Raw genomic sequence first — 12,911 nt, 5'->3', positions numbered from 1 at the left:
CACAGACTGGTACTACTGCCACTCCACCGGCTTACTTAAACATTCCTAAACATCATCTATTAACCTTATGTGGCTGGTTAAACTGGTTTAATTGGAATTGTTTACCAGTTTGTAGGCATTATCATGTATCATGTAGCAGCTGTAAACACCACATTATGATTCACTGATGATGTTATTATAAAGTGTTTTGTTTCCCATCTTCACCTTTCTCTCTCTCTCTGTGCTTAAGACGCTACAAAGCTCTCTCACTCACTCATCTCTGTCCTCAGGTGTTTGGTATGACGTTATAACCTTTGGTGCTCCGGCCGATCATCACCAGGCCTTTAAACACGGAGGGCTGAAGAAACTCCTCAGGAAACATACAAACCTCAGGGAAAGGTAACGTCTCCACCCTTTATTTTCTCTTCCTCCTCCTTCCTCCAACAGCGTCACACTCAAACATAATATTGTTGGCTGCTGTCGGTTAATCTCTATAATCTCGACTCTGTCGGGATTAGCGTTGCTGCATCGTGGAGTCGGCGCACTGATGCTTTAATTTTTATGGAATTATCTCAGTCTGCACACAGCAGAGGGATGAAGAGTTAAAGAGATTGTAAGCGCTCGCTGTAAATTAAATTGAGCTGAACACAAGTTAATATCTATAAACATGAACTCATGAATAAAAAGTTTTCTCATTGCCACAAATTGGTGACAATTTATCGCAAATAATTGGTGACGATCGTTCCTGCATTAAGTAAATCACACTGTGTGACACTAAAAACTTCTACGAGCGATTTTCCAGCACAATGTAAGATTGTAACGAGGCAGAAGGTCCAACCAAGTGACACAGAGATCATCGGATTAACATTTTGGATTCATCCCCAGATCTTAATGTGATTTAGTGTGTCAAACACCTAATTCGTGCCACTAACAAAACTTTTGTCCATTGCTGTAGAGAGATCAAATATAAGAACGTGTTAGTCAGTGTTATTCAGCGGCCCCTCGTTTATCACGAGTTGCGTTCCAAAAATAACCAGCGGTAGGTGAAGTCTGCGCAGTAGCCACCTTTATTTTTTACAGTTATTATAGATGTTTTAAGGCTGTAAAACCCCTCACTACACCCGTTATACACTTTTCTCAGACAGGCTCGAACATTTTCACACTCTTCTCTCTTGTTTAAACACCCTCAAAGTTCAAACCTTTGTAGAAAAATACGTCCAGTATTATGAACTTAAGGAACCTGCAGGTGTCTTTGACGCTGCAAAGGTTTGTGGACATTGTTGTGTTTGTTGGGGAGAAAACTTACAAACATACAGTACAGCACTTCAGAGTCACACTGCTAGCGAGCAAAGATTTCAATAAATTTGACAAAGTGAACACATTCACGCTCTGTACTGTGCAGGAGACACAACATGAGATTGATTGACAGTGGTCTAGAGCCAATCAGGACGCAGAACATAATGTGCTAACAAAAAACCCCCAAAAAAAGCAAAATTGCACACAAACACAAAAAAAATCACCGAAAAGTGATCTGCGTTACTGTGAGGCATCACTGTATTGCATAAAGAGTCATCTCAGAGATAAAAACAGATTTGTGTGTCCACATGTGAAAACTGGAGACTGTGCAAACCAATCAAATCAAATTTGCTGTTTTTTCTGCATTGAGGTTTAATATCAGTCACTGTTGTGTCCAACAAGCTTGTCATGAAGGATAAATACTTAAAGGTGAACTTTAACTCTAAATGCTCAGCTTGAGGTTTAAGAACAGAAATGTCCTGACCACAGGGGGACATCACGGTGCTCGTCGGCTGAGCACGTTTTCAGGCAGAAATAATCCTACTTCTCACTTTGACCCCAGTAAACTCTGTGATGAGTTTATAGCATCAATCATCTTTCTGATTACAACATGTTTCGTTTGGAAATAATGGCCCCACCTAGAGTTAAATCGACCGCCCAGGCTAAAGCTGCTAGATTACGAGCGCGCAGTAGTCTTGGATGTAACCCATGTCCTTCACATCTGGTTTTAAAAAGCCAAAATGTTGCAGTCAAGGATTCAATACAAATTCATGTTGTTATCTGTTGTATAACAGATACAACAGTGTGTAATCTACACAGGTGGACTTGTTGGACTCTTCAGTCTCTTTCAGTTTAGCTTGTTGGTAAAGTTTTCCTCGTCCTCCTTTCTTTCCTCTCCAGATGTGTCTCTTACTCCCAGGAGGAGAGCTCTAGAGCCAAGGAGCTGCTGGCAAGGATGGCCCAGCTGCAGCCGTTGGTCTTCGGGCTCGCAGAGGAGCTGCTCTCCGTCGCGCAGGAGCTGAACGCCGCCCGGCTGCGGCAGGTCCTGGGCAGCCTGACGGAACAGGTGAGGAAGGAATAAGAAGAATACAGCTAACCGGCAGTCGTTTGGACACCAAGAAATCTGACGTTTCCTCATACTTTGTCGTCCACCAGACCGAGCAGTTTGTGCACGCGCTCAAAGAGGAGTTGGTAAAATGCGCCCTGCTGGAGATCCATAACCAGTGCATCGCAAACGCCAACAGCAGCCACGTGCACAGCAACGGGCTGCTGTGTGAGAACTGTCCCGCCGATCAGGAGCAGGATGGTGGCCGACACGACACGGAGTACGACGACGAGGAGTGGGCAAGTTGGAGTGTGTGTGATGTCTGCGTGTTTCCGACAGCGTTGTATGATTCCAGTTTTTATATGTGCTTGTTTTTGTGTAGGACAGGGTGTGGGTGAATGTCGGAAAGAGCATCAACTGCATTGTTGCCATGGTCGACCGACTGCAGCAGCAAGAGGAGCAGACGGTGATGTCACCAGAGCCGCAGGAAGGGGACACGAACTCTCAGAACACAGGTGACGGTAAATCACGTCTCAGAGTTCTTATTCAGACAAGTGCATGTTTCTGCTCCTGTTTGTGTATAAAATCATTTTTATATGTTTTAATATATTTAGCATTAAATTAGCGATAAAAAAACAAATTTGTCAATTGATTATTCTGCAAAAGGTTTTAGTAGATTCAGCTGTTCAGTCCATAGTTACCTTGGCTGTCAGTATGCTGTGTGTCCACGTGTATTTACTCTGGAGGAGGAAGTCTTGAAGTATTACCTGACATTGTGCACGTGTTAATATCATGGATTATGCTAGCTGATAATCTGGCAGGCAGCGTTCTCACTGAGATTATGCTTGCAATAACGTTAATAAGCTCGATACAGTTTTTCAGCGATGTGCATCTTGGCTGTGCATGAATCTTGTGATGGTTAATTTAACCTCGGGATTATTTCATCTCGAGTCCTTTAAATCAAAATCAGTCCATGTGCTGAGACAGTCGGAGAATACCTCCGTTTTAAATTCCGATCAGACTTTGACAGTGAACAGGGTTTAATACATGCACAGAGCACGTTTGAATAACAATTTTTAATGCTTCACTGTTTTCTTTCTGTTTGAAAGATCACTTCATCTCACTCATCAGTGCTGCATTTCCTGTTAACTTAGATTTGCTAGTTCTTCTTCTTCTTAGATATCTCATTTTCAGATACCTGTTTTTTGTTTTCTTAAAGTAAATTTCTGATTAAAACACCAAACTTTCTCACGCTCTCCCTCCAGCCTCTCGTTCCTCCTGCTCCTCCTTCTCTGGGTGCACCTGGCAAGAGCACCTTCTCCCTCTGGTGGTCACTCTTAGGGACTGCGTGCGTGAGGCAGTGGGGAAGGCCCAGGTAGCAATGACCTTTGTGGTCCTGCAGGAGGCAGTGGATGTGACGGTCGCTCAGGGCCCTGCACACATAGCCCAGAGACGTCACGCCGTCTTCAGCCAGGCGGTGAGGATGACAGAGATTTAAAAGGGAACATGTTCTGTTTTTTTTTTTTTATTGGGGGGGGAATTTTAGTGGGAGTTTGTAGTTTTCTGTATTAAAGAAACTGTGTTTGTCTTCCAGCTCTCAGCAGTAGTTTGTGGTGTCATGCTGAAGCTTTACAGAGGCCTGGAGGATCCTGACTTTCTACGGCAACTTCACACTGTAGGAGTATTGGCTCAATTTGAAAGCCTGTTGAGCACCCACGGTAAATACACACTAGTCACACACAGTCACACTATGGAAAACAGTCATTGGTGAGACCAAATTGTTGTTACCATGTTTGAAGAACCTGTGATCTTATTGCCTTTGACATGGTTGCCTTAAAGACGGGGACCAGGTCTCATGATTGAGTGATTGATGTGTTAAAATGGCAGTTATTCGGCTATCAGTCTGCAATTAATGTATTTTTCGGTCCATAAGGTGAATTAAGCAAAACAAAACAGTCAGATGAGTCAAACTTTATTCAACTCATTCTTCTTGCTTCCTCCACTTCCTTACCATTGATTCATTAATGTTGAATTCTCTCGCAGCTGCTCTATTCCCATGTTGTTGCAGTATATTAATGACTAACCTCGTATTGTGGATGGATTATCTCAGTTGTTCTCCTGACTGAAGTTTGATCCATTTACAGCATCCTGCCATGCAATTGCATTTGTCCCTGACCATCAGGAACCCTCGCGTTAAGGGTTAAGGGGAAAAAGTTGGCGTTCATCCTCCAGCTTCACTGTGCTAATGTTATGCTAACATAGTTGTGTCGCTAGCGATCATGTAGCACATCATTATATTCCAGCTAGCCAAACCTCAGTAACCCGACAAACCTCACTGCTGTTTAGTTTCCTGTCTTCATGTCTTCTGAATGTTAAACTTAATTGTTACACCTGTTAAAGCAGCAACGCTGATCATTTTATTAAAGATGAAAGAATTTAGATAATTTTTAACTCTCAGTGATGCTGCAGTGTTCGTTTGACTTTGGGACCTGAAGCAGACGGAGTTTTGGACCCAGATTTCTCCGCGAGGCTCCTGACTATGGTAGCCATAATGCTCCGATAAAGCCACGTACCACATAAAATCGGTTCGAGCTCAGTAAGCACAACCAAAATTCATACATAAGGCGCACTGTCGATCTTTGAGAAAATTAAAGGATTTTAAGTGTGCCTTATAGTCTGAAAAATATGGTACGTACAATCTGTTTGTGATGATACAGTGATTAACTGTGATTAATCTGGGAAAATTCCACAGATTTATTTGGGAAAGTACCCAAAAAACAAAGAGTTGTCAACCAGTTCATTCGAGTTTCTTGTTGCAAAATGTGTTGCAAATAAGTTATTGGTGCAGACTGACTGAGACTGATGGCAGTGTGTTGGCCGTCTGTCTGTGATTTGGAAATCTTCGCCGCTCTGTCTGAGTGATTGTAGTAAGGTGTGTGTCAGGCCTTGCGATGGAAAGTGGTCACTGAAAGTGAAAGTTTTAGTAATCACGGGGCAGCCACTCTCAAGGAAGCTGCTGTCCTTTATTTTAGTGTGACACATGCAGTGCTTACACATTTAAGGTGTGTTTGTGTGTCAGGTGATGAGATTGGGATGCTGGAAGACATGGAAGTGGGTGTGGCTGACCTAAAGAGAGTAGCGTTCACCATCACCGAGGCCAAAACGGAACAACCAGACGACCTGCTGCCGACACTCAGTGGAACATGGTGGGAATACACACACACACACATCTATACACGCAGTGAGTGTGCAGCTTCCTCACTTTGTGCGTTCATCTCCAACTAGGGGCAGTTTTATTGTTGAAGTGCCGTTGCCCCCGGAGACCTTCAGCTCACTTCCACAGGAACTGAAAGATGGACTGTTGATTCGAGTCGATCCTGTTCTGTTTAACATTGGAATCAACCAGCATCAGAGTTACGCTGAGAGGTAAACAAACCGCTTTTCACTCTTTAATGAGCAAAATTCAAACTCTTGTGAACATCAATATATTTTTCTACCTCTGAATAAAATTGCTGGAAGTAGAGGTCTTATAGGAAAAAAATATTAATGTGTCTGCTGTTGGTGCACATCTTCATCGACAGCTTAATCTTCATTAGAGATTATTAATCAGATGACTTTAAGCTGCATCTCAAGCTGCACATTCGTCTTTTAGGATTCGACTAGCTTTGGTTACTTTGTCCTTCTCTGTAGGCGCTTAGCTCATCCTCCATTTGAAACAAGCAGCCCTTTTAAGGCACACCTTTTTAAAAGTCCACTCTTTTCTGATTGGCCGGCGTCTGGAATGCTTCAAATTAAAAGCCCAAATAAGAACCCAGAGGAGTTTCAAGATGTTGTAGTTGAATTTTGTGAGAAAATCTGCAGGTAGAGATCAGGTTTAGGTAGAGAAAAGGCTTTGAAAACAACATTTACTGTTCATACCTGGCTTTTGACATTTCCCTCATTATTTGAAACTTTAGCCAACTTTTATTATGAACATTAAACATTATAATATCACAACAACAAAAAATAGAAGGTTGCTTCCTGTAAGCTGCGAAATTTCTCTCCATTTTTGGTAAAAATACTCAGAAGCTGATGTTTGTTTTCAGGTTTGGTGACTGTTCGTTGCAGGAGAGAATAAACCAGCAGAGCTGTGAGCGTCTCAAAGCTTATTGTAACACACTGAGGGACAGACTGCCGGACATAGGTAAGGCTTTTTTATCACTACTGCGGTTTCTTCCTGTTAAAAGGGTGCTTTCCTTCCCACTCTTGCTAATTGCTTGCTCACAGAGGGTTGTCTGATCGCTAACAGTGAAACAATGACTGAACTGAACTTCCTTCTTCTTCTGTCAGCTGGTATCCAGTCGCTGGCAGACTTGTTGTCTTCTCTGGAACGCAGCATTGAGGCCAAGAAGAGGAAGAACGTGGAGGTTCTGTGGATCGCTGCTAAGGTAAGCACCTGAAACAGACTTACTCATGTAAGATTTTTAAGACCTGACTCTGTGGGGATCACCTGGTGGGAACCACCGGCAAATATCCCAGTGCTCCCGATGGAGACTCCTTTACTCCATGTAACCAGTTTAGAAACACTAATTAACCTCACAAGCAATAATATGCTTGTACAGGCGAAGAACGTCCAAGCCCCACAGAAAGGGCTCAGCTGACTGTCAATGTTGAACTTACTCAAGGGGCATTTACACTAGGACCTCTGCTACAACACTTCCCATAATATTAATGTGTTTTCTCTGCTTTGGGCCTTTGAACAAAGTGTTTTTGTCACGTGCAGGTGTGTCGTAAGGTGAACGGTGTGCGGCTGACGAGCTGTAAGAGTGCGAAGGATCGCACTGCGATGTCGGTGACGCTGGAGCAGTGCGCCTTACTGCGGGAGCGACACACACTCAGCCAGCAGCACTTCAGCATCGCACTGGACTGGATGAGAAGGTGTGTTTTTGTTTCTCCTGAAAAACACAACAATCCTCTTCCTCTTGCCTTCCTTTATTTCTGTTTGTTCGCCTCGTTTGTTTTTCCTGTTTCCCCGTTTTGTTCTCCACTTATTGTAAATGTTGCAAAACTTTTTCAGTTTAATCTTTTTCTCTCTTTGTTCTTTTACTTCATGCCATCAATTCCCTCTCTTTCTCTTCACATCTCTTCCTTCTCTGCCCCCCCTGGCTTTCATTCACACTTGCACACAAACACCCCTGCTCATCCTCCAGATCTCGTCTGTCCTGGGGGCAGATGCTTGGCTGTTACACCCAGTCAGGGTTCCCTGTCTCTGGGTTAGATCCAGGGGAGACTCCCTCAGAACTCCCACAGTGTTTGGCCCCCAAAGCCCCCAGACGGCACCTTTACCCAGTGGCCTTTCTCCTGGTGACCTCTCACCTCCTGGTTCTTTGGCTCATCCTCAGCCTCGTTATACTGCTGGCAAAATACCAGTAGAGCAGCACAGACTGGGAACACTGGGAAGTGGACTGCATCACTATCACTCTTACTATTTTCTGTCAGGTTTGTTCAGACGAAGCGTGTTCATGAGATTTAATTCAGCTTAAGGAGACGAGAGGCGGCTTTCTTTATTTTTCTCTTTCATTTGTTGGAAAGTTTTATTCACAAGAATGATACCAAAGACTAAAACAATATGTCAGTCAGTAAGTATCCTCTAATGTAAATCTGGACGTGTTTTAGAGTTTGGGGGGGTATTTACATTTTTAGGGAAATGTTCTTGCTTATTTATAGCTGTATATGTGTATATATACAGTCATAGGAACCATATGTCTACAAAAAAAAGAGTAAATTAGATTCACTTTAATAAAATATAAAGTTACAAATCTTGATAAAGTAAAATTTTTAGATGGTGCTCAAGTGTTCACTCAATAATGTGCACCCCTCCTCAAAGTCCACCCCACTCTTCTTCCCTGTCGCACATCATTTCTCTGCTATGCTGCTCATTCTGTTTAGAGACCAACAGAGGAACAAGTTTGAATGAAAAGCAGACGGTTATTTGTTATGGCTTTGCAATCTGAAATTTGACTTTATTATTACCAGACCACAGTTTGTGACTGACACAAGGTTGATAATGCTTTTTTTTTTAACCCTTCAATTTATAGCGAGGATTAGGATACAATTAATTTGTAGCACAAACGTTTACTCTAGTACTTTACTGAAGTGCAAAGACATGAACAGTCTGTAATTTTAATGGAGAGAGGCAGCATAACAACCACAACATAAAAGTTATAAATTAATTTTCATGTCACGGAGTGAAACAAGTGTTTGAGAACATGCAAAACAGGACTTCCTACTTGGTGGCGAAACCCTTGTTGGCAAGTTCAGCAGTAAGATGTTTGTACTCCTCTTTACAGAAATGCTCTAAATACTTCAGGTTTCTTGGCTGCCACTTGGCAACTGTTAAGGTTCAAAATATTGGGGATGGAGACAAGAGAAAAAACCACAATAACAACACTGGTCCGGCCGGGTTGAGTCAAACGATGATTTAATGATCACACACGTGGGAGATGGACACTGATGCAGACAGCCTCAAAATCTCAAAATGGTGGAGCATTGCTCAAACTTTTATAACCTCTGGTGCCTCCACCTTATCATAAAAAGCCTAAACATTCACATGCTCTCTCTCACACAGCGCCTGAGCTACGACCTTGGCTCCCTGTTTATCTGCTCCTGCTGAGATGGGGCAGAAAACTCCAGCACACTCTGTTCTCTTCTACTCAGACAAATTAGACAATAACCTTCTGCGAACAGTATTTCTTATAACTCAGCAATATAATGCATCATAAAACAATATCATTCATTCACAACAAGTCAGCAATTTAATGTAATGCAAATCAGTTTAACTAATGCAATAGTTATCAGCTTCTTCTAATTCAGGAGAATAATGCAAACTAAAACTACATAATAATTCACAATCTTTAATTAGGGGTATAACATGGCATAAAATAATATTATAATTTTACAATTCCCCCTGATGAGGTCATTAGAATAATGACCTCACAAACACCCTGTAGCCCAGTGTGGCCGGGTTCATCTCTTCTCACTCCTGAGGTCCTTTGTCCCCCTGAGGGGCAAACCATATGTAAGATGACCTCTGTGTTTGCGCAAGTCAGGTGCAAGACAAACTATTACTACAAGGATAGCAGGTCCAGATGACACTCCCCTGTTCTCCCACAGCTTTATTTGGTGTTCCCTTATACCATTCAGACGTAGACTAGAACCTCTGTCCGAAGAGCTCTTAACCTTTATTTTATTGCTGCAGCTACCAGTGTCGTCCAGTTGGGTGATCCTCTGCTCTTAATTCTTCAACCTTAGGGGTTAGACAACCCTTCAGTCGTAACACAGATCAGGGGATTATTCTGCTCCGATTTCAAACAACAATCTGTGTATTCTCCAGAAAAAGGAACAGGAAGGTGTCCCCTTTTTGCCCAAAAGCCTCTCGAACTTCGTTGGTCTGGTGTTCCCGGATTTCCGCCAACCCCTTCATGGTTATTGCTGTGTTTATGGGATCCATCCTTTTGTGGTGACTAGCTGGAGCCCAAACGCCATGACCCTTGGACCCAGTTGATGTCTCGGCAGTCACTGTGTCTGACTCTGCTACGGAGGATCCTCGCATCTCTGTGACCTCGTCTGGTGTCTGTTCCTTCCTCTGTAAGAGACAGAAAACCAAAACACCTCTCTTCCTAACCCTAATAATCTAATGTTATTATCTACTGACCTTCTAGTGATTCAGAATTGGTCTAAAACATTCAGAATGTCCCAGGGACTTATTCTAATCATATCTTATGTGTGTGTAAGCATGTTTGCATTTAGCCTTCCGCACTCAAGGCATTTCTTACACTTTATCAGTCCGGACAGTCACGCCGAACGAAGCTTCTGACCTTCAAAAGGCCGAGTGCCAACTCGTTATAAGCACATTTGCAAGGTGTGTCTGAAAATTATTGAAACCCCTCTTTTTAACAAAAGACAAAAAATTAACAAATCTTCTAAACGCTATTCAGTTCATTTCAATGAGTAATGATTAAACATGAAAGTGATAGTTTATGCTTTTTCACTGATTCTCTAAAAGGTCCGTCTCCTCGGACCGCTATTAGCTTAAGCTTTACCATTCCTAAATTATTAAAGACACAAATGAAGTTATAAAATGTTCAAATAATCATGGTTTGATGTTAAAGCTCAACCTTCCCCCCCTTTTTTGACACATTCCAATGTGTCAAATCAACGGAGCTAGAACATTCAAAAAAAAGTTAGGCAGCTACAAAGTTTCCCAGACTCTTAAGGTGATCCGCGTGTAACGTTCTGACTCAGGTATTTAATATTTTAATAAATCTCGTTTAATTAACTGCCACTATTTAAACTAACCTTAAAGACATAATTTAAGAAAAGATCACAAAGAATAACATGATATCAGTGTTTTGTAAGCGCGTGCGGCCTTCTATGCTCGAAGCCTTTCCCCTCAATAGATCAGTCAGACATTCGCGCTGACTGTAGCTTTTAACCCTTATTAACTTGAGCACAACTTTACAATGAGCAACAAGTTGCAATATGTATAAAAATGATCATGGTTACACCTGCAATGAAAAATTATATCATTATCCTAACACCTGTAAATGGAAGATTCATCAGAAGTTATAACAATCACAGGAACACAGATGTTAGTATAAGGTCAAAAGCTTCAATAAATGATCATCGATGCAATGCTTGTTGCATGATTCTCATACAATAATAATGCTGACATTGAAAATAACAGTATAACACCCCCTTTTGTCCCGTTTCACTTGACACCTAAACGTTTATAAATGCCTCTTTAATTCTTGATTTTATTTCCCCCTTTTCTCCCCTTACTGACCACAGCAGGGGGATCTTAGTTTTGAATCAGCCATGAATCCAGCTCACCTGATTCATCAGTGAGCTCCACCATCACTGGCGTCTGACAGGGTGGCGCTGCATACTCTTCCTTTAATATCACTATTTTCAACCTGTTAATGAGAGTGTTTAAACCTGAAGTCGACTACGTCCACAACAAGTCAATACAGCTGTAAATGTGGCCAATTATCAATCTATTACCAATCAATAACAACAGATAACTTCTATTTTATGCATGCTTTTAATCAACCACTCACCCAGAGGATCTCCAATCCCAGGAAATGCCTTCTCCTCCTTTAATGAGTCTGTCCTCCTTCCATGCCCTGGTAACTGGTCCATCCAGAGCCATATGATCTCAAATATACATACGACAAGCCAAACCACACCTTGGTCACACCAACCCCCTTTCCACCCCCTTTCCACCCCCAAGATGTCCAATGCCATCCTAGTATGGACTGTCAAAAGTGGCTTTAACGCTGACTGTTCTGACAATCCATTTTATAACGTTCCTGGTCAGATTTGCCAATCTCTGCACCAGAGTTTTAAACGTTTCGCCATTTTCATTAGGTTTTATCTTTTATTTAGTTTCGACTCCAGATTTTCAATTTTTTGCCAGTTGTAATTAGTTTTTACCAATTCTTTGCTAGTTTAGTCTAGTTTTTATTTTCTGAAAATCCTTAGTTTCAATTTAGTTCTATTTATGTTTTGCAAAAGTTAAGTGTAACAAAATCCCAGTTCCATCATATCAGTCATGCTCTTCTAATTATCCTTGGGTGTTGAGACTAATAACTATTAACTCTTGCCGCACCGAGTGTACCTAATTTTGGTTGAAGTCAATTGATAACCTTTTGAAGGCGATTGTTTCACACCTTTATTTAGATGTCCCAGTCCTGTTATCTCGGGATACATCACGCTGCCTTATCTGGGGTTAGCTATTTTCTGGGGATGCGAGTTAAGTGGGTGAGCTCTTCAACGAGGGGGAGCGTGCTCCCCCTGATGAGGTCTTCTAGGTAAGCTAGGTTAACCTTCTTGTGTGAGCTTTTCAAGTGCACTTTTAAGGTTTGTGGGATTTTTTGTTTTATAAATGTCCCTCAAGACCCCCTGATGACCCAGTAATTCATTTTTGCGCACTGTAGTACACATTTAGTTTTTTGCTTGTAGATCTCATACTCTACTTGCCACTCCTCTAAGTCCTGATGTTTCTTAGAGAGGACAACAGTACCTTTAAAATTATGTCACATGTGTGGGGGTGTGGCCTTGCCAATTGTTTTTCCCACCTTTTCAAAATGGCTGGCGTGCCCACAAGCACATTTTATGGAAGAGAGAAAGGTAAGCTTGATATTTACATTTAAAATGTTTTGTTAAACTCAGATTTTTATTTTATTCAAAAAATAAACATCTGGTAAATAATTTCAGGGGTCTTTAAGAATTAGGCTCATTTACTTTCACAGGGAACATGACTAATTTATTAATGTGTGCTCTACACATTGGGACTTTATATTTATATTTATTTCACTTTTTCCTAATACCCAACTTTTGACAAAGGCGGAGAGAATTCTTAACACAATTATTAAGGGAGATTCAAACATAGATTTTTCAAAATATGAGAGGGTCAGGACCCACTAAAAGCCACAGAGAAGATTATCGAGATGCAGTGGCAGATGTAATAGAGAAAGACACAGGGCCACCTGAAATCTGTCGTCCTATCTGGTGCAAAACCAACATGTAGTAGAATCTGGAATTTTGATTT

The 12,911-nt window shown here is 41.7% G+C and overlaps 1 protein-coding gene across 6 annotated transcripts in view; it reads left to right on the top strand.

Annotated features, from left to right (window-relative positions):
- LOC146713706 (type II inositol 3,4-bisphosphate 4-phosphatase-like) overlaps nucleotides 1-12,911 on the top strand; it is a 43,593-nt gene that overhangs the window by 13,578 nt on the left and 17,104 nt on the right. For 4 of the 6 annotated variants that reach the window (XM_085450055.1, XM_085450056.1, XM_085450059.1 and 1 more), the window contains 12 exons: nucleotides 270-378; nucleotides 2,176-2,341; nucleotides 2,431-2,619; nucleotides 2,703-2,841; nucleotides 3,586-3,797; nucleotides 3,915-4,038; nucleotides 5,400-5,526; nucleotides 5,606-5,746; nucleotides 6,406-6,503; nucleotides 6,650-6,747; nucleotides 7,083-7,237; nucleotides 7,510-8,688. In XM_085450055.1, the coding sequence (XP_085306181.1) occupies nucleotides 270-378; nucleotides 2,176-2,341; nucleotides 2,431-2,619; nucleotides 2,703-2,841; nucleotides 3,586-3,797; nucleotides 3,915-4,038; nucleotides 5,400-5,526; nucleotides 5,606-5,746; nucleotides 6,406-6,503; nucleotides 6,650-6,747; nucleotides 7,083-7,237; nucleotides 7,510-7,732 (1,781 nt within the window). In that variant the 3' untranslated portion in view covers nucleotides 7,733-8,688. Of the gene's footprint in view, nucleotides 1-269; nucleotides 379-2,175; nucleotides 2,342-2,430; nucleotides 2,620-2,702; nucleotides 2,842-3,585; nucleotides 3,798-3,914; nucleotides 4,039-5,399; nucleotides 5,527-5,605; nucleotides 5,747-6,405; nucleotides 6,504-6,649; nucleotides 6,748-7,082; nucleotides 7,238-7,509; nucleotides 8,689-12,911 lie in introns of those variants that run through there. The other 2 variants (XM_085450057.1, XM_085450058.1) reach the window with 2 other exon arrangements.

This window comes from Copadichromis virginalis, linkage group LG3 (genome assembly GCF_057382275.1).
Source record: "Copadichromis virginalis isolate Kocher_CV1m ecotype Utaka linkage group LG3, C_Virginalis_male_GT1.1, whole genome shotgun sequence".
NCBI lineage: Eukaryota > Metazoa > Chordata > Actinopteri > Cichliformes > Cichlidae > Copadichromis > Copadichromis virginalis.
The sequence above is the reverse complement of the archived record's forward strand: the minus strand, read 5'-3'. Positions and strand labels throughout refer to the sequence as shown.